The following is a 26,042-nucleotide window of genomic DNA, read 5'->3' as shown; positions in this document are numbered from 1 at the left end:
TTCCTGGTCCCTTTATTAAATAATGTAGCAATAATTGCAGCTTTCTAATCCAAAGACATGATTCTCAAGTTTAATTATCTGTGAAATCAAGACAAACATCTCTACAATTTCTTTACCTGTTTCTTTTCATACACTGGTGTGAAAACCATCGGGTCCTGGAGACTCGTCTATCGAAAGTCCTATCATTTTCTCCATTACCGTTTTTAAAAACATTTAAATTAAATAAGCTCCTCACATTGACTTATTTTTTAGGTTTTAATGTACTGCTGCTATTTTGTCCTCTCACTACTGTGAAAATGGATACAAAGTATTAATTTAACAAGTCTGCCATTTTCTTATTGTCTGTTAGTGTCACCTGCATCTGTCTTTAATGAGCCCACATTCCCTTTTAACATTCTTTGCTAATATATTTATATAAAAAGTTTTACTGTTATATATCCCTTGAAAATATTTTTTCATCTTCCCTTTTTGCATCCCATTATTTGTATTCCTTTGTTACTCTCCCAATTTGCTGGATTTACACTTTTCCTTGCATTTTTGTGAAGCCTTTTAGCTTGATACTGTCTGTTACTACATTTGTTGACAGTGGTTGCATCAATGGAGCTTTTGTCTTTTATTTGTTTTTTTTTGTGCCATACCAAATAGTTCTTTGCACTGTATGCCCACTACCATCAGATTAACAACTATTTTAGGTCAAGGATACACTAGGAAGTTGTTTCATTGTTGATCCTTTTCATAACTGTCACCACATTTCAAAATGATCCTGTGTTTGTGAATGCTTTGAATTTTTCTGAGGGATGTGATAGCTGCAAATATAATTCTTTCCGTATACACAGCACAGAAGTATAATGAGCCGAGGGTTTCATTAACCTTTCCAAGAAATATATTGTCAGGCAAGCCCCCCACCTGCCAAGAATGAGGAAAATTAATTTCGCCACATGAACATTTATTTTGGACTGTTGTCAGTGAAGAAAGAACTTGCTTTAAAAAATAATTGGAGACTTTGGCTGGAGAGGGACATTAGCATATCAACAGGCAGTACTTTAAAGGACAAAGGGGCTATTCTCTGCTCCAATTTAATCCCCAATGGACTTTTGATTACCAGACATTGAAGCATTCCAGGTTAACTACTAAGATGGCTGAATATACAAACAGACGTGGTCAAACCAGTTTAGTCACATGACTAACTGATGGTTGGAGTTTTTTGAATGTGAATTTCCAACAGGGAATTTAAACTGAGAAAACTGTTTGCTCCCAGACTGGAAAAGACCTCTCTCCTGCCTGCTCTCATCTCGCTCTCACCAGCTTCAGAAACCATTGAAGACATATGGAGCCCAAGAGAGAAAAGTCTCCTACATTGAACAAGGTTTAAGAAGAATATAGGCCCCAATGAAAAACAAGACTACCTACAATCAAGGACCCTACAGCGAGCTTGAAGTACAGTAAAAAAAAAACCCTCTTCAGAGATTGTCTCAAACCTCTCCATTTTCATAGAATCATAGAAAGTTTAAGGCACAGAAAGAGGCCACTTTTCTTTTCTGTCCCTATTTGCATGTGTGTATCGCGTGTGCATGTTAGCGTGGTGCGCCGTATATCCGTAGGTGTTAACTGTATTAGAGTTTAAGTTTAAGAATTAATACATTTCACTTTTCTTCTTTAAACCTAAGAAAAACTGGTGTGCTCATTTCTTTGCCTGATAATCGGAAAGCTGTGAACAAGGATTCACCAAAAGCGGAGCTCAAAACACAGTATGTCTAAAATTAAACCCTGTTCCAATAAGACCAGGTGAAGACAGTAAAAGACTCCTAGACACCTCTCTCACCTGGCTGTAACAATATATTGATGATAATATTGTCTGTGGATTGGGAAATTCTTATCTTTGACCTGTCATATCCTTTCAGTCTTGGCAATTGGAAATTAGATTATGGCATATGCAGCTTAAGTTTCACATTGCAGAGTCTATCTGATCAAAGTTCAACGCTTATATATTAAATTACACTGTATCCATTTTACAGGTGTAAAACGGGCACCTTCAGGTCCAATATGACTGATGACGTGCATTTTCATTCCGTGCCCAACTTATTGGTAAAGGTTCCTCCGTAGACTTCCAACATGAAAATAGAGGGCCTAAGGTCTGTTTGAGGCTCCCTATGTTGATAGAGTTTGATGAAGTAAGGTGGGAGGAGGCTCGTGTAAAGCATAAACACCAGCATAGACCAGATGGACCAAATGATACTGTAAGTTCAATGTAATTCTGTGTTGTTACTCACCACCATATCTAATATAGTCTGTTCCTTGTCAGTTCTAAAACAAAATTATTCCAGACATCTGTTCCGAATATATTCTATAAATTAGTTGCATTTACTGCTTCTATCAGTCTATAAGAAAATTAAAATCTCCCATCATAATCATACTGGGGAGAATTTTATGCTGTCCCCCGTGGCATGTTTGGAGGCGGGGAGAGTATAAAATCGGGTGGGATGGGGGTGGTGGCAGCCTACTCTCGCCGCATGGCAAGTTCAGTACGAAAAATTATGCAAGCTGCTTTCTGGCTCCGCTGGGGTTTGGAGGGTAGTGGGGGGGGTGTTGTTCCTTGTTAAAAGGCACAGTGCCTAAACGAGGGTCATGGTGTCAGGAAGGGGGGGGGGGTGCACTGAGAGCCACCCCCTGCCCTTGCTGCTGTACCACTTACACCCCATCCCCCATGACCCCCACTCCGTGAGACCCCTCCCGCCCTGACCTATTTGTGGTCTGGGTCGAGCGCTGCTCCTGGGCCCTGGGTAGGTGCTCCACTGGCAGCAGCCACCACCTCCACGGTGGCACTGCTTGTGTGATTGCCTTTAAGAGTAATGCACCTTTAAGATCTTATTATGCTAATAAGCTAAGTGCCAGGATGCAGACATGTGATGACATGCCAGTCTCACTCTGTACCTGTAAGACGAAGAGGCAAGACCTGCAAATAGATAGCTCTGTACTGTATATAATTGTTAGCTGTTTAATGAAACTGTTTGAGATCTTCAACTACCTTGCATCAGACAACATAAAGAAGTGTCTCATTGCACTGCTCAGTGAAAGAGCTGCCGGCATCTGATTGGCCAGCAGCTCTCCAAGGGTGGGATTCTGTCGCCGGGTTCTTTGATCCCATGGAAGGCCCCATGGCTGTCTACTTAAATGCCTGATTGGTACTAGATTTGGCGGGCCTCCCACAGAAGAGGTGGCGTGGGGTTCTTGGCTTTTTCTCAGATGTTGAGATCCCCGTTGTCAGGATAAAACCTCGCCACTGTTTCTTTTATGATTCCCTTATTTCCATATTTATACATTCCCCCAACTACATCATTGTCAGGATATCTGTAGACAATTCACACTAGAATCTTGCATCCTTCACTGTTCCTTAGATCTAGTGTTTTCGCTGCCGAATAACATTTACTGAAATCTATTCTTTCTACTGCTGAAGGTGTTACGTAGACATAAGCTGTGAATTAAGTCAGGATAAGAACAGAAGCAGTCAAGCTGCTAGGGCAAAGGGCAAGATTAGGGAGTGAAGGTTGGAGCTGGGATTGGTCTAGGCTGCACAATTAGCAAACGATGGAATGTTTGACTAATGCGAAACAAAGTGATAATGGATCCAGGCTAGTTACATCTGGTGTGAGCACTGATAAGACTAGAATGGTGTATTCATTAGAGGGCAAGATCAATCATCCATTGTTTGACCTTATTGTGTGACAAGAACAGTATATAAGTTTGTATCTTTGTGCGTGAATTCAGAGTGCTATCTTGGACTGCCCGAGATGGTCTCTCCCTGCGTACACTTGAATAAATTATCAAAACCTGTACCTGAGTCTCCTAGTGTGGTGATTGTGGTTTGGTCTCCTAGTTTGGTGTAGTCGGCAGGATACTCACACCGGACCATTGGAGCGGCCCTGCAAGCGGTTGACTATATTTATTTACCATCCATAGTTAGGGCAGTAAGCCTACCCAAGTGTAGGTCCAGTCGAGTACCCAGTGAATCTAAAGGAGGACTTAGGACAGGAGACACTGGGTAAGGAGGTGGAACCGCGCTAATGGGACAGTAAGTCCGAAGCTGCGCAGAGGTCAGAACCACTTACGGTAAGGTATACAGGACATAAAGCTGTGCTGGTCCGGAGAGATGAAGGAGCCAGGAGACCACGCTGGGCAGCGTCAGGAGGCTAGCAAAATGTCAGAGAAGAAGTTGAGTAACGAAATGCATTTAGACTGGGGCACGGAGGGTTCCAATACTAAGTTTATGACATAGCAACATAAAAAGACTATATTTTTAATGAAATTTCAAGTGAGTAAAAACAAGTTACTGTTCGAGTCTGCATGAATGTGTGCTGTGGAACTGACAGTCATTAACTCTTTGTTGTCTGGCTTTAATGTTGAAAGCATAAGTCTGTTACTTGTTCTATTTTTACACGTGTATATTTTTGTGGGAACCTTGAGTCATGTTTTGGTTGTGAACTAGTTGAACTTGTGTGTGTTCCTTGGGATCAGGACAGAGAATTTAGCACAGATTTTTGGTATTTTGAAATCAATTTTTCTAAGTTGTTTGGAATTGAATGAATGGGGAAGTGATCGTTGAGTGTGTTCATTTCAATTTATGATTGTGTACGCAGGAATGGGATATAAATTGAACTATATCTTAAATGAAGGTTTTTATTTTTATTTTAAAAGTTGGTTTTGCAACTGTGAAAAGGCAATGAACAATTTTGTAAGAGATAAGCTTCAGACTTGAATGTCTGAAGATGCTTGGCAGAAATCCAATTTGAAGTTTGAAACACATTGTTTTAATTGGACCAAAGTTTAAAATCTGCTATTGCTTTATTTTGCACTTTAAATTGACTTACTGACGGTTTTTAAGTAACAAATGTCAGAAATTGGATATTGTTTTAAGGGAGAGAAGCAAAGAAGATATAGGAAAGACTCTATCTGTTAAAGTTTGTGTACGAAGCTGTGTTAAATCTTCTGTTATAAGAATGTTAAATAACTTTTTCTTTAGTTTTTGGTTTTATTACAGGCATTTGAAAAGGCGCCTGAAGAAAGAACAAGAAAAAAATGACGTAATTTACCTTTTCTTTTAGAAGCACGTGCTATTCTGTTATAAGTTAATAAGTCTGAATTAAGTTTATACTATTAAGGTTAACTAACCTGTTAAGTTGAGAAAACTGGAATTTCATTCGGAATCACAATGAATTCCAAGTATATTATGTTAAGTTTTGAGGGAGGCTTTAATTCCAGATATCTCACTCACAGTTTTGAATTTTAAATGTTTATTGGAATTTGGAATCATTTTGGTTGTATCAAAAAAAAAAATCCTTGGGTTAGAAACCTCTTACAAAATATGCTAAAAGTTTGGAAACATTTGGAGATTAATCTAAAATGCTGGGCTGAATTTTATTTGGGCGCCGCACTGTGTGGCAGCGCCCTTTAAACTCAGTGGGGAGCCTCCATTCAGCGGCCACCGAGGAGCCCCCTTGATATTTCATGCAGGGGCTCATTTAAATAGTAGGGGCGGAGCGCGCGTCCCCGATGACATGTGGGGGCGGCCGCCATGGCGTCCAGTGCCACCATGCAGGCAGCGGCACCATTTTAAAAGGACTTTAAGGCCAGTGGTCCCCGGCGAGGCAAGAGGGGGGGGGGGGGGGTCGGTTGGGCGGGTAGGGGGAGTGTTGTGCAGTGGGGACAGTTGGGGCTTCGGGTGCGGCCCTCCGTGGGGCACAGGGTTCAGATGGGCCTCCCGAGCCTGCAAGAAAGCTGCCAGGTTTCACTGAGTGGCCTCCTGTGGGTCCTGAGCCATCCGTCAACTGCTGGTAATATACCAGTAGCGGTGGGAGGAGGCCGTTAAGTGGCAGTTATTTGGCCACTTAAGGGCCTTAATTAGCCTCGGACAGGTGGGCCACTTCTAACCGTTGCTGCCACTCGTAAAATTGCAGCAGGGATGGGAAGGCGATGGTGTGGCACCCCCCGTCTCCCACTCAATTTTATGGTTCCACCCCTCCCTCCGCCACCCACCCTACGCCCCGCAACCAACCCGCTCCTGCGGGGGACATAACATTTCAGCTATGGATGCATTTTTAATTCTGATTTTGTGTATCTAGTAATTCCCAGTTGGGCATTAAAGATGAATGTCTTGAAGAAGCCAATGGTTAGTTTAGTCACCAAAAATTTTCAATTTTATTGACAAGTCTAATACGCAGCCTTAGTTTATCAAATGCCTTTTGAAAGACCATATCCACAACAGCAACTGCACTACCTTCATCAACCCTCTCCATTATTTCATCAAAGAACTCAGTCAAGTTTGTCAGGCCTTTAACAAATCCATATTGACTGTCATTAATTAACCAAACGCAGACTGGGTGACCACTTTGCGGAACACCTCCGCTCAGTCCGAAAGCATGACCCCGAGCTTCCGTTTGCTGGCCAATTCAGCACACCCCCCTGCTCTCATGCTCACATCTCTGTCCTGGGATTGCTGCAGTGTTCCAGTGAACATCAACGCAAGCTCGAGGAACAGCATCTCATTTACCGAACTGCTGACTGAACATTGAGTTCAATAATTTCAGAGCATGACGGGCCCCCCATTTTACTTTTATTTTTAATTATTTTTTCTTTTTTCTTTTTTGTGTTTGTTTTATTTTAGTTTGTTCAGTTTGTTTCTACTGTGCCTACCCACTGTTTTTTTCATGTTTGTGCTTGTGGCTGTTTAGTTTTCTGTCCATTAACACCCTATCTGTACTAATGCTTTGTCTTTCAGCACACCACTAACATATTGTTTGCCTTTGCTCCATGACCTTCTGGTCAGCTATTCTGTGACCTTGTCCTATCAACACCTCTTTTGTTATCTTTTGCCCCACCCCCGCTTTACTTGCCTAAAATCTTTTACATTTCTTATATCTGCCAGTTCTGAAGAAGGGTCACTGACCTGAAACATTAACTCTGCTTCTCTCTCCACAGATGCTGCCAGACCTGCTGAGTATTTCCAGCGTTTCTTGTTTTTATGTCATTATACTCATGTTTTTCCAAGAGAAATTTAATTTTGTCCCAAAATTCTCTACAAGTTTCTCCACCATTAACGTCAGGCTAGCTGGCATATAGTTACTCAGTTTATCCCTCTCCCCTTTTTTGAAAAAGTGTAGAGCATTTGTAACCCTTTGATTGGCTGAAATCACCCCTATATCCAAGAAGGATTGAACGATTGTGGCCCGAACCTCTGCTATTTCTACCCTTACTTCCCTCAGCAACCTAAGGTGCATCCTGTTCAGACCAGGTGACTTTTCAGCTTTCAACACTGCCATCCTTTTAAGTACCTTTAATTTATCTATATTTATCCTATCTATTTCTCTGCACCCTCTTCCTTTACTGTAACATTGGCAACATTCTCTTCTTTAGTGAAGACATGCAAAATATTAATTCAATACCTCAGCCATGCCCTCTGACCCCACAAGATTTCCTTTTTGGTCCCTAATTGGCATCACCCTTCCTCTGACTTGCCTTTTACTATATATGTGTTTGTAACAGGTTTTGGTGTTCCTTTGTAAGTTGCCCACTAATCTTATCTCATTCACTCTCTTAGGCCTCTTATTTTCTCTTTCAGTTCTGCTCTGCACCATCTGTTTCTGCTTGATTTTCTATGTTTTGTGCACCTGAGATTTATCATCAGTTCCTACTGTTTCATTGTCATCTCAGTTTCTTTAGTTATTTAGGGAGCTGTAACTTTGGACTTCCTTACCTCCCCTAACATGGGAGTGTATTTAGTCTGCACCCAAAATATTTCCTCTTTGAAAGCTTCCCACTGCTTACTTGCCAATCTTTGTTTCTAATGCACCTGGGCCAGATCCCCTTTCAACTCACTGAAATAAGCCCTTTTCCATTTCAGGATCGTCACCGTTGTTTGTTGTCCTTTCCATAACTACTCTAAGCTTAATTACCAACATATGGGCAGCAAAAGGTTCTGGAGGAGAAAGAGCATGAGCAGCATTAGGTACCAGTGCTGCTACCTGCCAGAGCTCTAAGAGAGCAGCTCATCCAAGAGTGCTTCATGTGAACAGTCTGGAAATCCTTATCCCCTCCGTCCTTACTACCAACCATTCAATTGCCTGTTCTCAATCCAGCCTTATGGGTTTTGCCCTCACTTTACTACCAATGTTAACATTGATCTCAAATCCAGAAAAGAATCAAGAATTACCCTTGTACTATCCCTTAGTGCCTGTTTTGTATGCTTGTTTGCCTATTCTTGTGCTTCTACAGCTACAGCTTTAGAGGTGGAAAGCTTTGAGCTTCAATTGAGGACACTTCAGATGGCCCTGCTGGTTGACACCGAGCAACTCTGGGCTTTTGACATCTCAGCTATAGACTGCAGCATCTCCGTCTGGCCCACTAGCTGTGCGGCACTAAGAAGGTCACTGTCAGAGTGGATGGCAAGCGAGCAGGCATGCTGTCATCCTGAGAGAGTGGGCCTTTCCCAAGGGATCAACATCACACTCCTGGGCCTGGATCCCAGCTCTCCTTCAGTTCTGCGTGAGGGCAGAGTGCAGGAGTTGTTGGTCACCTGTTATACACACCATCCAATTTCCCTTTCCATTGAAGGCAATGGAAGGGGTGAAAAAGGCAGATCGCAACTCTTGGTTTTCTGGCTGTACCCAGAGTAGACACATGCAACAGGAAGTCTATGAGCAAGCCATGGCAAGAACAAAACAGAGAGATAAAGAACAATTGAAAATGCTGGAAAAAGTAATTTGAACAAATGTTGGAAATACACATTAGCTTCAGCAGCTTTGCCCGGGTCATATATCACAAACATTATGTAAACCGTGGCGCAGAGTCAACTCCCCCTTGGCCCCTTTATCCCTTCACCCACTTGATCCTGGCTGTCACGTGGGACTAAGTCCTCTTAATTCAGGCTCAGGCTGGGTGTTTGGGATATCGGGGTTACAGGAGAGCCACCCTCCACTTAATCCACCGGCTACAGTTAATGTCTTAGTACAAAGAGGAGGAAACTCAGTCCTTTCTTTAACTATCAATTTACTTTTTTCACATTGTTGTACAATGTAAGAATAAGGCTTATATACTTGGTTAGACAAAAGCATGCAACTCAAACTGGGTTATACAGTTAATGACAAAGCTAACTAGAATCGATAAGCACACCCACTAGGTTCCTCTGACCTTTCCCTGACCTAGTCACAGAAAACAAAGGATAATACCCGAAAAAGGGGAGAGCTGATGCTGGCCAGGCATTCCGTTCTCTCTCTTTTATGTCGTTGTCGCGTTGCTGATGCAGGGTCTTCCACTTCCGCGATGGTTGGTCTCCGGAGTTTCTCGCTGGTTCTATGCCAGAGATTCTCCATACTTATTCTCTTTCTTATCTCTTCGAACTGTGTTGTCTCTTTCCTGTTGGTTTAGGCCTGTTCACCTTGTTCGTATCTTCTCCTTATTGGCCCAGGCCCAAAGATCCCGGTATCACTCCGTGTCCAAATAAGGCTCTATTCCTGTGATCTCTCCCTTGTCTTTCACATAAATTAATTAGTTCAAACTGGTTTTTACCAGCACAGGCCAGTGTCTGAGCTCAGGTTACTTCAGTTCATGAGCTGTTCAACAGTATCTGAGCTCGGGTTACTTCAGTTCATGAGCTAAGCAACAATTTGTAACAGATTCTGTACTTCTTGCGGCCCCTGGCCAACAAGTTACATATTGGACAAGATAGAGTGCAATTAAAGATTGGACAGCGAACTCTATTTTACCTATTTCAGCTCCAGCTGTTAATTTACTTTTTTCAGCTAGTCAACAGATCATCTGTTCTATTGAAGGATACATATAAAGTTACAGATTTTGATGAATTATAAATTTCCAGAGTTTTCTATTTTTATTTAGAATTTATAAATGTGATTGTTTAAATAGATGTTAAACTTTAGGTAATGAGTGACATATTGATTGTAGATTGAACAAATTGTAGCAACCACCAGAGTTGACACAGCTGAAGCATATTTAGCTGTAATTGTGCTAAGTTTAAAAGCACTTTGTCTTGTGTAATGCATAATTACTTATGATATATGATCCCAGCATAGCTGGAGTCAACGTCAGCAATAAGCTGAGCCGAATTGCACTTTATCTTGGTCTGCATCTATTTTGTAACAATTATTAAACAGTGGGCTGGACTTAGTCATGCCGGCAGGGTTTCCGGCGTTGGGCCATAAAGGCAAAGGGACCCCGCCTCAGCTTAGTGGAGATCCCTGGTGTGATTTAACAGAACTCGGGCAATTAACTGCTTGGCACCATGTTTCCCATTCCTTGAAGGACGGGAATCCTGCTTCCCAGAGCTACTTGTTAAATGGAAGGCTGGCAGCTCAGTAGTATCGGCAGTGCCGCTGGGAGCGGTGGTCACTGCCAGTACTACAGCAGACCCGGGACCAGGCCCAGCATGGAGGCCAGGACAAGAGGTGAGTGAGGCAGGAATGCTAGGGCCAGTCCAGCAGGCCCCGTCGATGGAGGAGGAGGGGGGAGGGTGGTCGATGAGAGCGGGGGGTGGGGTGGGGGGGGGTGGGGTTGGTGTTACCGGAGGTGCAGCCTTTGCCACTAGGTCCCTCCATGGGCCACACGTTGCCCAAGGAGGAGGCCCCCCCTCCTAAGTTCACAGGGAGGCCGCCTTAATTTGTTGGGTGACTTACCCGGCTGGCAGAGCACCACCCCACCGCTGCTGGTTTTATTCCAGTGGCGGTGGGAAGAGGCCCTTAACTGGCTAATAATTGGTCACAAGGGCCTCAATTGGGCTCTGGACAGGAAGGCTGTCTTCAGTCTTTCCTGCCCCTGGCTTAATCGTGGAACGACATGAAGGCGATGGGCCCCCCGCACCCACCTCCCAACACAATACTATGGACACCCCCACCTCCTAGCCCAGCCCACTAAATTCCATCCAGTGTTTGCATTTCATAGCACCTTTCAGGGTGAGGAGTGAGTGGAGAAGGTACCTAAGGCAGAAACTACTTATCCTCTATGCCCTTGCCAGCACTGGGTGCCACTGGCTCTGTGGCATCTGTCCCAATTATTTGTGGACCTTCTCCTCGAGGGTATTGAGCGGATGCAGATGTGTTGGGCCTCTGTCAGTCTTGTTCGATGTTGCCCCTGATGTGGACCATTTTCTCCTGCAAAAGAGAGGGCAGAATGCCAGTGACTGTGTGTCAGTGTTCTTGGGTGATGTGCCTGCCGTAGTGGATGAGCTATAGGTTTGCAAAGGTATGGAGAGGTGTGTGTGTGTCTGGCATGTTGGAAAGTGTGTGTGGGTGAGGTGCTGTATGAGAATGTTAGAGGTGAGTCCTGAGTGTCAGGGTGTGCTGCTGGGTGAGTCAAGAGGGTGTGGTGCATTGAGCAGTGTGAGAGGTGTGGGGTGTGGTGGATCTGAGATGTGATGTGCAGATGTATTCACTCACTTTGACCACTCGAGTAAGATCATTAACTTCCTTTGGCACTGCTACCAAGCCCTCAGGGTGACATTCTGGGCTTTGGCCAAAGTTGCCATCTGCTCCTAGTCCCTTTGAAGGGTGTTCCTCAAAGGCTTCCTTTTCCATGGCAGAAGCATGGCAGCTCATCTGACCTCCACTTGTTTCAATGGTGCCGCTAGGATGGCGTCACTGAATCGGTGATCTCTCTCTCTGGCATGTTGCAATATTTCCCTTCAGCCTGAGTCTTCACAGTGATTATCCAGTAGCCTTCCCTCTATTAATACAGCTTCCCTTTTATAGGGACTATGCCTATAAAAAGGGAAGGCTGCCTGGAGCAAGTGGTTTGCTTACATTGCTCGTTGTCCCCCTGCAGTGAGCAGAGGGCACCAACAGCACAACGGAGTTATGCTCAGGGCCATGCTACAGTCATGGAAATTGAGGTAGAAGTACATAAAGTATGTGCTACCAACCTCCATTGGATTGGGCACAGGCATGTTACACATTGCAGCCCCTGCATCCAAAAACTGAGTTAACCGAATTTCTAGCCCCCAGTGTTCACAACATCACCAAGCCAAAGCTCAGAACTGCAAGGCAAACCATCCAAGCTGTTCATGAGTTATTTCTCCAGGGAATTTAGAGAATTTCTAGGGAAAACAGAGAGAGCAAAAAGGAAGAAAAAGAAAAATGGGTGAGCTCTAGAAACTTGGGCTGGAATTTTACCTCCCTCCCGGGAGTGGGCTGGAGGCGGGGAGTGGAAGGGTGGGAGGGGAAGGCGTAAAATTGAGTGGGAGGTGAGACTGCCGTTCCCGTCGCCTACCCACCCCCGCTACCATTTTACCAGCAACAGGGAGGTGGCAAACGACCCACCTGACCCAGGCCAATTGAGGCCCTTAAGTGGCCAATTAATTGCCCCACAAAGGGCCCCCACCAGTACAAGCCACCTCCGCTAGAGCACCTCCTCCCCCCCACCACCCTCCTGATTGACCCACTCCTAGTGGCGCTGCTGAGACTGAAGAGCTGGCAGCCTGCTGATTGGCCGGCAGCTCGTGGAGGTGGGACTTCCTGCCTCAGAGGGACAGAAATCCCACCCAAGGCCAATTAAGGGCCTGTGCCACACAAAGTTGCTGCGTGGCTTCCAGGCCCAGCAGAGATGGGATCTCCCCTGACTTTTAAGCTAGTGGGCAGGGCCTCCGCCTCCAAGTAAAACTGGCCAAGCCAGTCAAGGACAAATTGCATCATCACCTTACATGTTTGGCAAACAAGCAAAAAGTAGGTTTTCTGAATCCTTGTAAAGAAGACCATGTCTTTTTAAAATGACCACCTTGTGCTCTGTCAACCTGACCTGAGCACCAATCTAATTACAGTGCTTCCCAACAGCAAATTAGCTATAGTTTATAGAATCTATTTTAAAATTAATTTATGTTAACATACTGAACTACATCTTCCACAATTTTGAGAATTCAGATGTCAAACACAACAGTAGTAATTTCCTGCTACACCATTAATACTGAAAAAAATTGCACTGCTATACACAATGTGCAGCTCACACAATTAATTAGAACATTAGTAGAATTCAATTTACCTGGTCAGTATTTTGAAGCATAGAGCTTCATTAGAATTGCATGTAGTTCTTTCATGTGATCAAGTCAGCAGGGCACAAAATAACAACATATTAATTTACATGGATATATAATTTTATAATCATAACAGTCATCATTGTGAGTCTTGTCACACAGCACAACACAACAGGCCAAAACATAGGAAAACACAACAGAAACTGGATATATAACAATATGACCTACCAGACCAAAACATAAACTAAGGCAAGATGCAGCACATTACAATGTGTGTGTATAACACAAAACACAGATAGATGAGAGGAGGATGATGCACAAAAATTGCTGGGACTCATATGGCTGTTGTTTAGGGGAAAATGATTCAATGCTACATTAGGGTCACTGTCCAACATTTGAGATAGAAGGTTCCGAGAAGTGTATTGGAAGAAATAAGGTGGGATTAACCTGAATGATGTCAACAAGTTTGCTTCTCCCTGAACAAAAGGATGAAACCTGAAGGAATTTACGGGCATAATTTTCCTAGTCCCTTGGAAGTGGGTTTGGAGGTGGGCGATCTGGGAAAATTTGAAAGAAATGCATTGGGCCAGCTCCCCAACACATTCCCCCCTCCTTGTGCTTTTCCCAGGGCGAGCTGAGTCCAAGGCCAGCAAACCGCATGTCCGCAGTGGGAAGTCAATTAAGATACGGAAGGGATTAGTTAGCAGGCATTTTCCCAGCACAAGGCAATTTTGTCAGCATCGCACCGGCTGTTAAACGTCAGAAAGCTTGTTATGGAAGGATAATGCTGGAGCCTATCTTTACTCAGTTTCACATTTATTGTACAGAGTAAAAGGATAACGAACATGTAGCTCCTCAAGCAAAACACTTCAGTCTCAGTGAGTGTCTGCTTATAAGTGCTCAAGTTCTTCTTCTTCTTTGGCCTCCTTGTCTCGAGAGACAATGGGTAAGCGCCTGGAGGTGGTCAGTGGTTTGTGGAGCAGTGCCTGGAGTAGCTATAAAGGCCAATTCTAGAGTGACAGACTCTTCCACAGGTGCTACAGATAAAATTGGTTGTCGGGGCTGTTACGGAGTTGGCTCTCCCCTTGCGCTTCTGTCTTTTTTCTTGCCAACTGCTAGGTCTCTTTGACTCGCCACACTTTAGCCCCGCATTTATGGCTGCACGCCAGCTCTGGCGATCACTGGTAACTGACTCCCACGACTTGTGATCAATGTCACAGGGCTTCATGTCGTGTTTGCAGACGTCTTTAAAGCGGAGACATGGCCGGTGGGTCTGATACCAGTGACGAGCTCGCTGTACAATGTGTCCTTGGGGATCCTGCCATCTTCCATGCGGCTCACATGGCCAAGCCATCTCAAGCACCGCTGGCTCAGTAGGGTGTATATGCTGGGGATGTTGGCCGCCTCAAGGACTTCTGTGTTGGAGATACGGTCCTGCCACCTGAAGCCAAGGATTCTCCGGAGGCAGCGAAGATGGAATGAATTGAGATGTCGCGCTTGGCTGACATATGTTGTCCAGGCCTCGCTGCCGTAGAGCAAGGTACTGAGGACACAGGCTTGATACACTCGGACATTTGTGTTCCGTGTCTTAATTAATTCTTAATTAAATATGAAGATTTGACAAATGCTTAGTAGATATCTGCTGCTTCAAATAAAATCCTAGGTATAATGTGCAACAAATACTACATATTTTTAAGAGGCTATGAATACTTGACCATAAGTAATTGTTGAATATGCATAGTATTAACAGCTTCAATCTACTTCAAAAGGATAAAATAGTCTTCTGAATGATGTCCGCACATTCTCTTAATTCATCCTCTTTGATCACAAGGGGTGGCGCCAGTCTAATGATGTCCCCGTGAGTTGGCTTAGCTAGCAGACCATTATCACGTAGACGAATGCAAACTTTCATGGCATCAAAAGCTTTTGTTTCTCGGATAACAAGGGCATTCAATAATCCCTTTCCTCTTACAGCAGACACAATATCCGATTTTCTCTCTCTTGGCCAGCCTGGACATAGCAGTGGAAGCCCTTCCCATGCGCTTGTTGATTTCTGCATCGAGAGACGGGTTACCGGTGATAGTTGAGCCTAGGTAGGTGAACTCATGAACCACTTCCAGAGCATGGTCGCTGATATTGATGGATGGAGCATTTCTGGCGTCCTGTCCCATGATGTTTGTTTTCTTGAGGCTGATGGTTAAGCCAAATTCGTTTCAGGCAGCTGCAATCCTGTCGATGAGTCTGTAGACACTCTTCAGTGTGAGATGTTAATGCAGCATCGTCAGCAAAGAGGAGTTCCCTGATGAGGACTTTCCGTACTTTGGTCTTCGCTCTTAGACGGGCAAGGTTGAACAACTGCCACCTGATCTTGTGTGGAGGAAAATTCCTTCTTCTGAAGACTTGAATGCATGTGAGAGCAGCAGGGAGAAGAAGATCCCAAACAGTGTAGGTGCGAGAATACAGCCCTGTTTCACTCCACTCAGGATAGGAAAGGGGTCTGATGAGGCGCCGCTATGCTGAATTGTGCCTTTCATATTGTCATGGAATGAGGTGATGATACTTAGTAGCTTTGGTGGACATCCGATCTTTTCTCATAGTCTGAAGAGACCACGTCTGCTGACGAGGTCAAAGGCTTTGGTGAGATCAGTGAAAGCAACGTAGAGGGGCATCTGTTGTTCATGGCATTTCTCCTGTAGCTGACGAAGGGAGTAAGAAAGTGAGAAAGGGAGGAAGGAAGTAAGACCCCAATTAACACCCTTCACCTGCAGATAATCAAACAATTGCTGCACAATTACAGATTAACACAGGCCAGCCCCTCGCTATGTCAGCACCCCAGCAACTCAGAGTAGGCAGCTGCACAGTGGGAGGTTGGAGCTTCGAAGGATTTGAAGGCTTTTAAATGTGCACCTGCAAAAAATAGCAGGGCTGGTGTCTTCCCAGGTCAAAGTCTTTCCATTACATCAGGATCTCCTGGAGACTGATGTCTCTGATAGTGCTGGGACTGATGAAGTGGCAGCTGCTTCCCTGATAAATATGGTCCCACCATTGCATTCCTACCACTCAGCAGCAGTCTCACTGGCAAAACAGTGGGCCCTAGCAGTGGGCCACAGTGAGTCAACCCCCTGCCTCCTGCACCTGCCCACTGCTCCTAATTGGACAGTCAATGCGGAGGCGGCCTGTTAATTAGTTGAGGTCAGGACCGGAAATGGTTCCGGTGCACAAAAATGTTTAAAGTTTCTGGCCTATGACTGTATTAATTCAAACTGGATCAATTCTGATTTATTCCAAACATCATCAGTTTTGGTCCAAATGTGTTGATTAATTTTGTCATGAAAATGAAAGCTTGTCCCTTAAAGAATACGGTGTTATATTTTTGAGTTCTGCTCAAATTTTTCTCCGAGGCTCGGTGCTAAAGGCCACTTTTGTAAGTGAACCTTCACTTTCTACATAATAGATTGTGCTTTTATAGCTTAATATCTTGATAATGTAGCAAGTTAGCCACTGAATTTCTTAAAGCCTTGCAATACCCTAGACAAATGGGAAGCAACGGAATAAACATACTATGAGACTGTGGCCTATGGAATGGATTTATTATTTTGGGTGGCACAGTGGCGCAGTGGTTAGCACCACAGCCTCACAGCTCCAGCGACCCGCGTTCAGTTCTGGGTACTGCCTGTGCGGAGTTTGCAAGTTTTCCCTGTGACTGCGTGGGTTTCTGCTGGGTGCTCCGGTTTCCTCCCACAACCAAAAGACTTGCAGGTTGATAGGTAAATTGGCCATTGTAAATTGCCCCTAGTGTAGGTAGGTGGTAGGAGAATTGAAGGAAGGTGGGGATGTGGTAGGGAATATGGGATTCATGTAGGATTAGTATAAATGGGTGTTTGATGGTCGGCACAGACTCAGTAGGCCGAAGGGCCTGTTTCAGTGCTGTATCTCTCTATGACTCTATTAGAAAATTACAGGTAAATTATGGCTACAAACAACACAGCAGATTACATTAATTTACAGATCATATATATTCCTCTTTTACTACAGAAAATAATGCCAGCAACAACAACAAGTTGTATGTATATAGTGCCTTTAACATCATAAAATGTCCCAAGGCAGTTCACAGGAGCGTTATAGTGCAAAACTTAACCCCATGCTGCATAAGGTGATATTAGGGCAGATGAGCAAAAGCTTAGTCAGGTAGGTTTTAAGGCGTGTCATAAAGGATAAATGAGAGGTATACAGGCAAAGAGGTTTAGGGAGGGAATTCCAGCATCTGGGACCTTGACAGCTGAAAACATAGTCACCAATGGCAGAATAATTAAAATCAGAGATGCTCAAAGGCCAGAATTAGAGGAACATAGATATCACAAAGGGCTGTGGGGCTGCAGCAGATTACAGAGATAGAGCGTGGCAAGGCCATGGAGAAATTTGAAAACGAGGATGAGAATTTTATAAATCGAGGCATTGCTTATCCAGGAGTCAATGAAGGTCAGCAAGCACAGGGGAGACAGCTGAACGGGATTTGATGCGGGTGAGGAAGGACACAAGCAGCAGGGTTTTGGATAACCTCAAGTTTACAGAAGGTAGAATGTGGGAGGCCAACCAGGAGTGCGTTACAATAGTCAAGTCTAGAGGTAACAAGGCATGGATGAGAGTTTCAGCAGCAGATGAACTGAGGCAGAAGTAGAATCAGTTGATATTTACAGAGGTGAAAATCAGCATCAGGTTTCATGATCAGTTGTCATTGCTGGATCTGTTCCATCAATGGTTATTCAGTAAACACAATGAGCCGCCTCACTGCTTTTCACCAGGAAACTCTATGACAATTATTGATCAATGCTTTCTTTATACTTCTAAACCTAATCCATTTTGTTATTTTGAAAATTGTGATAACATGTGAAAGGTATGTATAGCTTTTAGACTGTTCAGTTTTATTCATAGATTTCAACCATATTTGTTATGCAAATTTTACTTGTGTCAATAGGATTAAAATTTAATATGAATTTTGTTGTAACATTTTTCAGTTAATCCACTTGCTACACAAAAAGGCTCAGTTCCTTCTCAAATATATGCTTCAAAGAATACTTAAATTGTCTTGACCATTGGAATATAATGGGCTGGATCTTGCTGGAAAAATAATGACATGTCAACAACACATGGCATTATTAATGTGAAAATCAGCGAGCAAGTTCAGAGGATTAAATGATACTCCATGAGTTATGAATCTTTAGAACTTGCTGATTGATTTATGTTGCTCCAATGTTTGACTCACACAAACTGCATCTCACCCTTAACCTCCCAATTATTTTTAAGAACTTGCTGGATTTGCACATTAAAGCTGCCTTAGAAAGTTAGGCATGAAACTTACAGCGTAAGTAACTTTTTAACAACCTGATAATTGTTAATGCAATACCAATCAACCTCTCATTTTAAACTGTTCAACCTCATTCCTGCATGCTTTAAATTATGAGAAATTTTTAAAATGTCAGATTTTAAATTTGAATTATTTTCTTACCTTTCCTGTATCTTCTCTCTCTGAATCCAATCTTTCTCTCTCTTTGTTTCTCTTTCTGTACCTGATTTGACTTGAATTCACTCATTGTAAGTCACCCTCTTCTCCGTCAATCCTCTGTTTCCTCCCCTATCAATAAATCTCATTGGTTAAGGAGATGCACTGTTGTTCCCGCCATTCACTAAGATACCAGATGCCCTTGCCACACTGTTATAAGCTTGGTCTTCCAGCACGTTACGGCAAAAAAAATTTCCAACTGAAAGGTGCAGGAAAAAATTTAACTAATGGGAGAGACTGCAAGATGCCTCGCGCCAGCAAGATCCAGCCCAAAGAAACAGTGCTTTACAAAACCCAAGGACAGTTACAGCTTTACTGAACTCCTTCAAGCAGACTGAAATTTATATTTCAATTTTCATTACACGTGACTACTGCGATACAGTGTGCCAAAGCTACATATCAGCATTCTGTTTCATTCATCTGTGGCTGAGCATAGAATGCATCTTACACAAGATATGAGCAAGGCATTCGTGGGAACAAGGCAAGTACTGAATCATGAATAAATATTACCTATTTAGGATTAACTAGTTCAAGTCTTCAGAAGAAGGAATTTTCCTCCACACAAGGATCAGATGGCAGGTTGTTCAACCTTGCCCTTCTTAGAGCGAAGACCAAAGTACGGAAAGTCCTCATCAGGGAACTCCTCTTTGCTGACGATGCTGCATTAACATCCCACACTGAAGAGTGTCTGCAGAGACTCAGTGACAGGATTGCGGCTGCCTGCAATGAATTTGGCCTAACCATCAGCCTCAACAAAACAAACATCATGGGACAGGACGTCAGAAATGCTCCATCCATCAATATCGGCGACCACACTCTGGAAGTGGTTCAAGAGTTCACGTACCTAGGCTCAACTATCACCAGTAACCTGTCTCTCGATGCAGAAATCAACAAGCGCAGGGGAAAGGCGTATGCTGCTATGTCCAGACTGGCCAAGAGAGTGTGGGAAAATGGCGCACAGACACGGAACACAAAAGTCCGAGTGTTTCAAGCCTGTGTCCTCAGTACCTTGCTCTACGTCAGCGAGGCCTGGACAACGTATGTCAGCCAAGAGTGACGTCTCAATTCATTCTTTTCTGCCTCCGGAGAATCCTTGGCATCAGGTGGCAGGACCGTATCTCCAATGCAGAAGTCCTCGAGGCGGCCAACATCCCCAGCATATACACACTACTGAGTCAGCGGCGCTTGAGATGGCTTGGCCATGTGAGCCACATGGTAGATGACAGGATCCCCAAGGACACATTGTACAGTGAGCTCGTCACTGGTATCAGACCCACCGGCCATCCATGTCTCCGCTTTAAAGATGTCTGCAAACGCGACATGAAGTCCTTTGACATTGACCAGAAGTCGTGTGAGTCAGTTGCCAGTGATCGCCAGAGCTGGCGGACAGCCATAAAGGCGGGGCCATAGAGTGGCTAGTCAAAGAGACTTAGCATTTGGCAGGAAAAAAGACAGAAGCGCAAGGGGAGAGCCAACTCTGTAACAGCCCCGACAACTAATTTTATCTGCAGTGCATGTGGAAGAGTCTGTCACTCTAGAATTGGCCTTTATAGCCACTCCAGGCACTGCTCCACAAACCACTGATCACCTCTAGGCTCTGACCCATTGTGTCTCAAGACAAGGAGGCCAAAGAAGAAGAAAGAAGAGAAATGTGCAGAGCCACAAAAGATTATATGGTTCTCATGTCAGACTCAAATCCTGGGAAATGGTCAATGCTGTCTGTGGTATGTTGTATTCCTACTATGTGGTTTTACTGAAAATGTTCTTCGATTTACCATCAAGAGTCACTGTTCTAACTGGATCTGATGTTCCCTAAAAACGAGAGGCTCCTTCTTTTACCCACTATCTAAATAAACATTGACATAAACTAGGGATTGTAACAGATATCCTTCATTCTGTACACTAGCTACTGGAATATAACACATGGTGCATATAAATTATTTATCTTAATAGAAGGCAGGCTGGATAGGCATTCTGCTGAGATGAGGTTCAGGCTTTGAACCAATAACTATTTTATTAATGTAAAACATATGAACAAACAGTATACATTCTTCTTCTTCTTTCTGTGGCCTCCTTGTCTCGAGAGACAATGGGTAAGTGCCTGGAGGTGGTCAGTGGTTTGTGAAGCCGCGACTGGAGTGGCTATAAAGGCCAATTCTAGAGTGACAGACTCTTCCACAGGCGCTGCAGATAAAATTGGTTGTCGGGGCTGTTACACAGTTGGCTCTCCCCTTGCACTTCTGTCTATTTACCTGCCAACTGCTAAGTCTCTTTGACTTGCCACACTTTAGCCCCGCCTTTATGGCTGCCCGCCAGCTCTGGCGATCACTGGCAACTGACTCCCACAACTTGTGATCAATGTCACAGGACTTCATGTTGCGTTTGCAGACGTCTTTAAAGCGGAGATATAGACGGCCGGTGGGTCTGATACCAGTGACGAGCTCCCTGTACAATGTGTCCTTGGGGATCCTGCCATCTTCCATGCAGCCCACATGGCCAAGCCATCTCAAGCGCCGCTGGCTCAGTAGTGTGTATAAGCTGGGGATGTTGGCCGCCTCGAGGACTTCAGTGTTGGAGATACGGTCCTGCCACCTGATGCCAAGGATTCTCTGGAGGCAGCGAAGATGGAATGAATTGAAACGTCGCTCTTGGCTGACATACATTGTCCAGGTCTCGCTGCCGTAGGGCAAGGTACTGAGGACACAGGCTTAATACACTCAGACTTTTGTGTTCTGTGTCAGTGCGCCATTTTCCCACACTTTCTTGGCCAGTCTGGACATAGCAGTGGAAGCCTTTCCCATGTACTTGTTGATTTCTGCATCGAGAGACAGGTTATTGGTGATAGTTGAGCCTAGGTAGGTGAACGCTAGGTATACATTCTAACATCATAAAAATATCTACTTCCCTATGTTCATGGGTATGTGAAAGCAACAAAGACTACTTGCTTTCTCTACCCAAATGGACACTAAACAGATGACCATTCACACTAGCATAAAATTTGTGACCAAGTTGAGTGAGCCTTTTCAGATTCAGACTGCGTTTTAGCACGTGGCTGCAAAAATCATAGAGACACTCTGAGGTTGCCTCTCTCTCAACTGCCCCACTCAATTCTGTGAGATGACGCCCCTGACAAATTAGCTGTCAATGAGCTGACAATGACAGAATGTTTCAGCTAATCAACGACCTGTATTCTTCTTAACTGGGCAATAGTCAATAAATAGTCAATTAACATGACAACCCTGAGAAGAGAGTATACCTTTTAATGTGGGGCCAGGAGGCTCCCAAGGGTCTGCTGGGCAATGATTCCCACGGTGTGAATAAAATAAAATATCACCTTAGATAATCAAATGCAACAAGGAGCCACCTTGCATAGTGCTGCAAGATGTTTGAGATTGTAAATACCAAGGTAACTAATTAATATTCAAATCACTATTGTGTAAGTCCAACAAACTTGCATTTTACAAAATGTAATACACAGACTAGTTTTCAGGCTGATTGCATGCAACTGCATGATAGCTTGGGTGATTATGCTTTACCAGATTGATTCCTGAGATGATAGGGTTGTCCTATGAGGACTGAGTGAGTAGAATGGGCCTATATTCTCCAGTTTAGGTGATCTCTTTGAAAGGTTTAAAATTCTTAGAGGATTTGACAGGGTAGATGCTGAGAGGTTGTTTCCCCGGGTTGGACAGTCAAGGACTAGTGTTCCTAGTCTTAGGATAAGGAGTCAGCCATTTAGGATGGAGATGAGGAGACATTGCTTAGAGTTATTTATGCACGGAAGGAGGCCATTTGAGTGTAGACCAGAAAAATAGTGCCCAAACAGGGACATGAACCCTACACCCTCAGATTAACAATCCAATGCTCTACTGACTGAGGGTTGTGAATCTTTGAAATTGTCTTCTGGGAGGGCTGCAGATGCTCAGTCGATGAGTATATTTAAGACTGAAATCGAGAGATTTTTGGCCAAAGAGAATCAAAGGATAAGTGGATAGGGTGGGAAAGTGAAGTTGATGTAGAAGTTCAACCATGATATTATTGAATGGTGAAGCTGGCTCAGGGGCCATATGGCCTACTCCTGTTCCTATTGCTTATGGTTATATGTTCTTACTGAATCCAGCATTACCAAAATATCAACAATTAAAAAATCAAAAACAGGCAAAAATCTACTTTGTCACAGAGTATATATTTATTTGAAGTTAATTGCTGTAGTTTAATTTTTATCTATCTAAAATATAAATATGCAAAGAAGTGTGATGATACAGTGCATTGTTCATAATTTCAGTTCATGATCTTAGACATAGGAACATAAGAACATAGGAACATAGGAGCAGGAGTAGGCCATTCAGCCCCTCAAGCCTGCTTCACCAATCAACTAGATCATGGCTGATCTTCTACTTCACCACCATTTTCCTGCACTATCCCCATAACCTTTGATATCTTTAATATCTAGAAATCTTTCAATCTCTGTCTTGAATATACCCAATGACTGAGCCTCCACAGCCCTTTGGGGGTAGAGAATTCCAAAGATTTACCACTCTCTGAGTGAAGAAATTCATTCTTATCTCAGTCCTAAATGGCCCAGCTCTTATTCTGAGATGGTGTCCCCTGGTTATAGACCCCACTGCCAGGGAAACATCCTTCCTGCATCTACACTGTCGAGCCCTGTAAGAATTTTGTATGCTTCAATGAGATCATCTCTTATTCTTCTAAACTCTACAGAATATAAGCCCAGTCTCCTCAATCTCTTCTCATAAAATAATCCCGCAATCCCAGGGATTAGTCTGGTGAATCTTCATTGCACTCCCTCTATGGCAAGTATATCCTTCCTTAGGTAAGGAGACCAAAACTGTACACAATATTCCAAGTGCACTTTCACCAAGGCTCTATATTATTGCATCAAGACTTCTTTACTCCTGTATCCAAATCCTCTTGCAATAAAGGCCAACATACCATTTGCTTTCGTAATTGCTTTCTGCACTTGCATGTTAGCTTTCAGTGACTTATGAACAAGAACATCCCAGATCCCTTTGGACATCAACACTTCCCAATCTCTCACCATTTAAGAAATTCTCTGCATTTCTGTTTCTCCTACCAGAGTGGATAACATCATATTTTTCCACATTATATTCCATCTGCCATGTTCTTGTCCACTCATTGCAATATGGGGCTGCATTTTACAAGCTCACCACTAATCTCGGCAGCTAGCTTCAAAGATGGCGGCACAGACGTGTGGGTTTTACTCCGTGGAGCCTCGCGATATTAAACGCAGTGGCTCATTTACATGGCCAGGGCAGACAGCATGCCCCCACTCCCGATGACGTGGAGGGGGTGGGCGGTCCGTCCCCGGCAATGAAATTCAGCGCCACTGCGCAGGCACCGACGCCATTTTAAAGGGCTTCCAGCCCTTACATTTAATTTAAATTTTTAAAGGTGCACGCATTTTAAATTTAATGAAAATACATAATTAAATCTAGCCCCTCTCCCACCCCGCATCAATAAACAGACAGCTCATTCCTTGCCCTCTTCCCCCACAAAATACTTACCTTGTGTACCTGGCCGTCCCCCCCAAAGTTCACAAACTTTTATCTTTAATGCTTCCCACCATCCCCTACACCAATCATATTGGTTTGGCCCCAGTCCCCCACTCCCACACTGAAATACTTACCTCCTCCCCACTCCCACCAGAGTCCCGCATGGGAGTCACAGCAACTGACCACAATTTCAGAAGGGTATGGCTGGTGGGAGCAGGGAAGTCATTAATTCATTACTTTGCATTAATTAACATATTTAGATTCTGCTCCCATCACCGGGCAGTGGGAAGTGGGGGTGGGGCTGCCACAAGGCCTCTCCGCCACTGGCAATATGGGGCCATGCCTTCCCAGCGTTGAGGCCTGTGGCAGGCCTCTCCCAGAGGCATTTTCCGAGCCCCCCACCACCCCCCACCACCCCCGACATTGGGAGGTTGGTAAAATTCAGCTCAAGGAGTGGAATAGAAGTCAAACACTTTCTTTTCATGGAGTATTAAATTACCTCTATCCATATTTATTCCTAAAATCTTTAAACCAAATCCTAATTGGATACCTATTCACTGGTTTTTAAACTGCCCTCAATAGGAATGCTTATGTCCTATGTAGTGGGGGGCCAACTTTCATCTCAATATGCTTTTGGGTTAATTTTGTATTTGGGTCCTCCAGTTCCATGGTTACAGTAAAATTAAATTGCCTGATATACCTATGTTATTCATGCCCTTTATCAATTTAAACTGTTAGTTGTGGTATTCTCAGCCAAAAGGGATGCATTGCCCAGGAAGACATAGTTTAAAACTTTAAGACTTGGTATCATTCTTGTTCGATGTAAAAATTCTCATCCTTGTTTTTAAATTTCTCTTTGGTCTGGCCCCTCCCTATCTCTGTATTCTCCTACAACCTTCCGAGATGTCTGTGCTCCTCAAATTCCAGCCTCTGGAGCAGCCCCAATTTTAATTACTCCTCTATTGGTGGCCATGTCTTCAGCTGCCTAGGCCCTAAGCTCTGGAATTCCCTCCCTAAACCTTTCTGCCTCTCTAACTTGCTTTTCTCTTTCAAGACACTCATTAAAACCTACCTCTTTGACCAAGCTTTTAGTCATCTGCCCTAATATCTTCTTATGTGTCTCAGTATCATATTTTGTTTTATAATGCCTCTGTGAAGTGCCTTGGTATGTCTTATTACCTTAAAGGTGATATATAAAGCAAGTTGTTGAGTCTGCGCATACCTCCTCCAAGGCCAATATATCATTCCAGAGGTGTGGTGTCCAAAACTGAACATGCTACTCCAAATGGGGTCTGACCAGCATCCTGTACAACTGAAGTATCACTTCCTTAATTTCCAATTCCAATCCCTTGTAATAAAGGTCAGCATACAATTAGTCATTTTGATTATGCTTTGAAGCTGTGAACTAGCTGTCAGTGATTTGTGTACATGCCCCTAAATCCCATTGCTCACCCACAGCTTCTAGTCTCTCACCTTTAGGAAAATATTCTAATATGTCACTAATTCAGATCTAAAGTGGATTTTTTTAAAACTATACTGCCTCGATGTATTAAAATTATGCTAATCGAGCTGCAATCCATCCCTGAGACAAGCTGTAATTGACTCTTCACTCATTTTGCCATTTTATTTACCACTTACAGATTAATGCAAGATTAAATGCATTAGTTCTGGTATTACTCTTCCCAAAACATTTTCTAATCAATTACGAGCAAATTGTAATGGAGTTGGAAGAGAGGCTTCCTTCACTGAATCACCCAACGGCAGCTTGTATTGTTAGAGGAAATTTCACACAATTACGTTCACACACTTATGCGAATTATGTTGTCAAAATGTTGAAATATAAAGTCCAGTTGAAGATAAAAAGAAAATTGGAAATCTGAAATAAAGTTTGACTATAGACTCTAACCCAACAATTAATCTGCCT

The 26,042-nt window shown here is 43.6% G+C and overlaps 1 protein-coding gene and 1 long non-coding RNA gene across 3 annotated transcripts in view; one reads left to right on the top strand and one right to left on the bottom strand.

Moving 5' to 3' along the window:
• Positions 1 to 4,172: 4,172 nt before the first annotated feature.
• On the bottom strand, positions 4,173 to 19,033 carry LOC137375937 (uncharacterized). The gene is made up of 3 exons (XR_010976101.1): positions 18,531 to 19,033; positions 13,033 to 15,720; positions 4,173 to 4,187 (listed from the first exon to the last, which is right to left on the bottom strand). It is a non-coding gene; the product is annotated as an uncharacterized lncRNA (long non-coding RNA).
• The window catches only part of LOC137375936 (uncharacterized), a 69,606-nt gene continuing 61,465 nt past the window's right edge, over positions 17,902 to 26,042 (top strand). Inside the window, exons 1-2 of one of the 2 annotated variants that reach the window (XM_068043684.1) lie at positions 17,902 to 17,918; positions 18,329 to 18,386. In XM_068043684.1, coding sequence (XP_067899785.1) covers positions 18,373 to 18,386 — 14 coding nt within the window. In that variant the 5' untranslated portion in view covers positions 17,902 to 17,918; positions 18,329 to 18,372. Of the gene's footprint in view, positions 17,919 to 18,165; positions 18,387 to 26,042 lie in introns of those variants that run through there. The other variant, XM_068043685.1, reaches the window with a different exon arrangement.

The sequence above is a fragment of the Heterodontus francisci genome, chromosome 12, assembly GCF_036365525.1.
Source record: "Heterodontus francisci isolate sHetFra1 chromosome 12, sHetFra1.hap1, whole genome shotgun sequence".
NCBI classification, from domain to species: domain Eukaryota; kingdom Metazoa; phylum Chordata; class Chondrichthyes; order Heterodontiformes; family Heterodontidae; genus Heterodontus; species Heterodontus francisci.
Note: the sequence above shows the minus strand (reverse complement) of the source record. Positions and strands in the feature narration are given on the sequence as shown.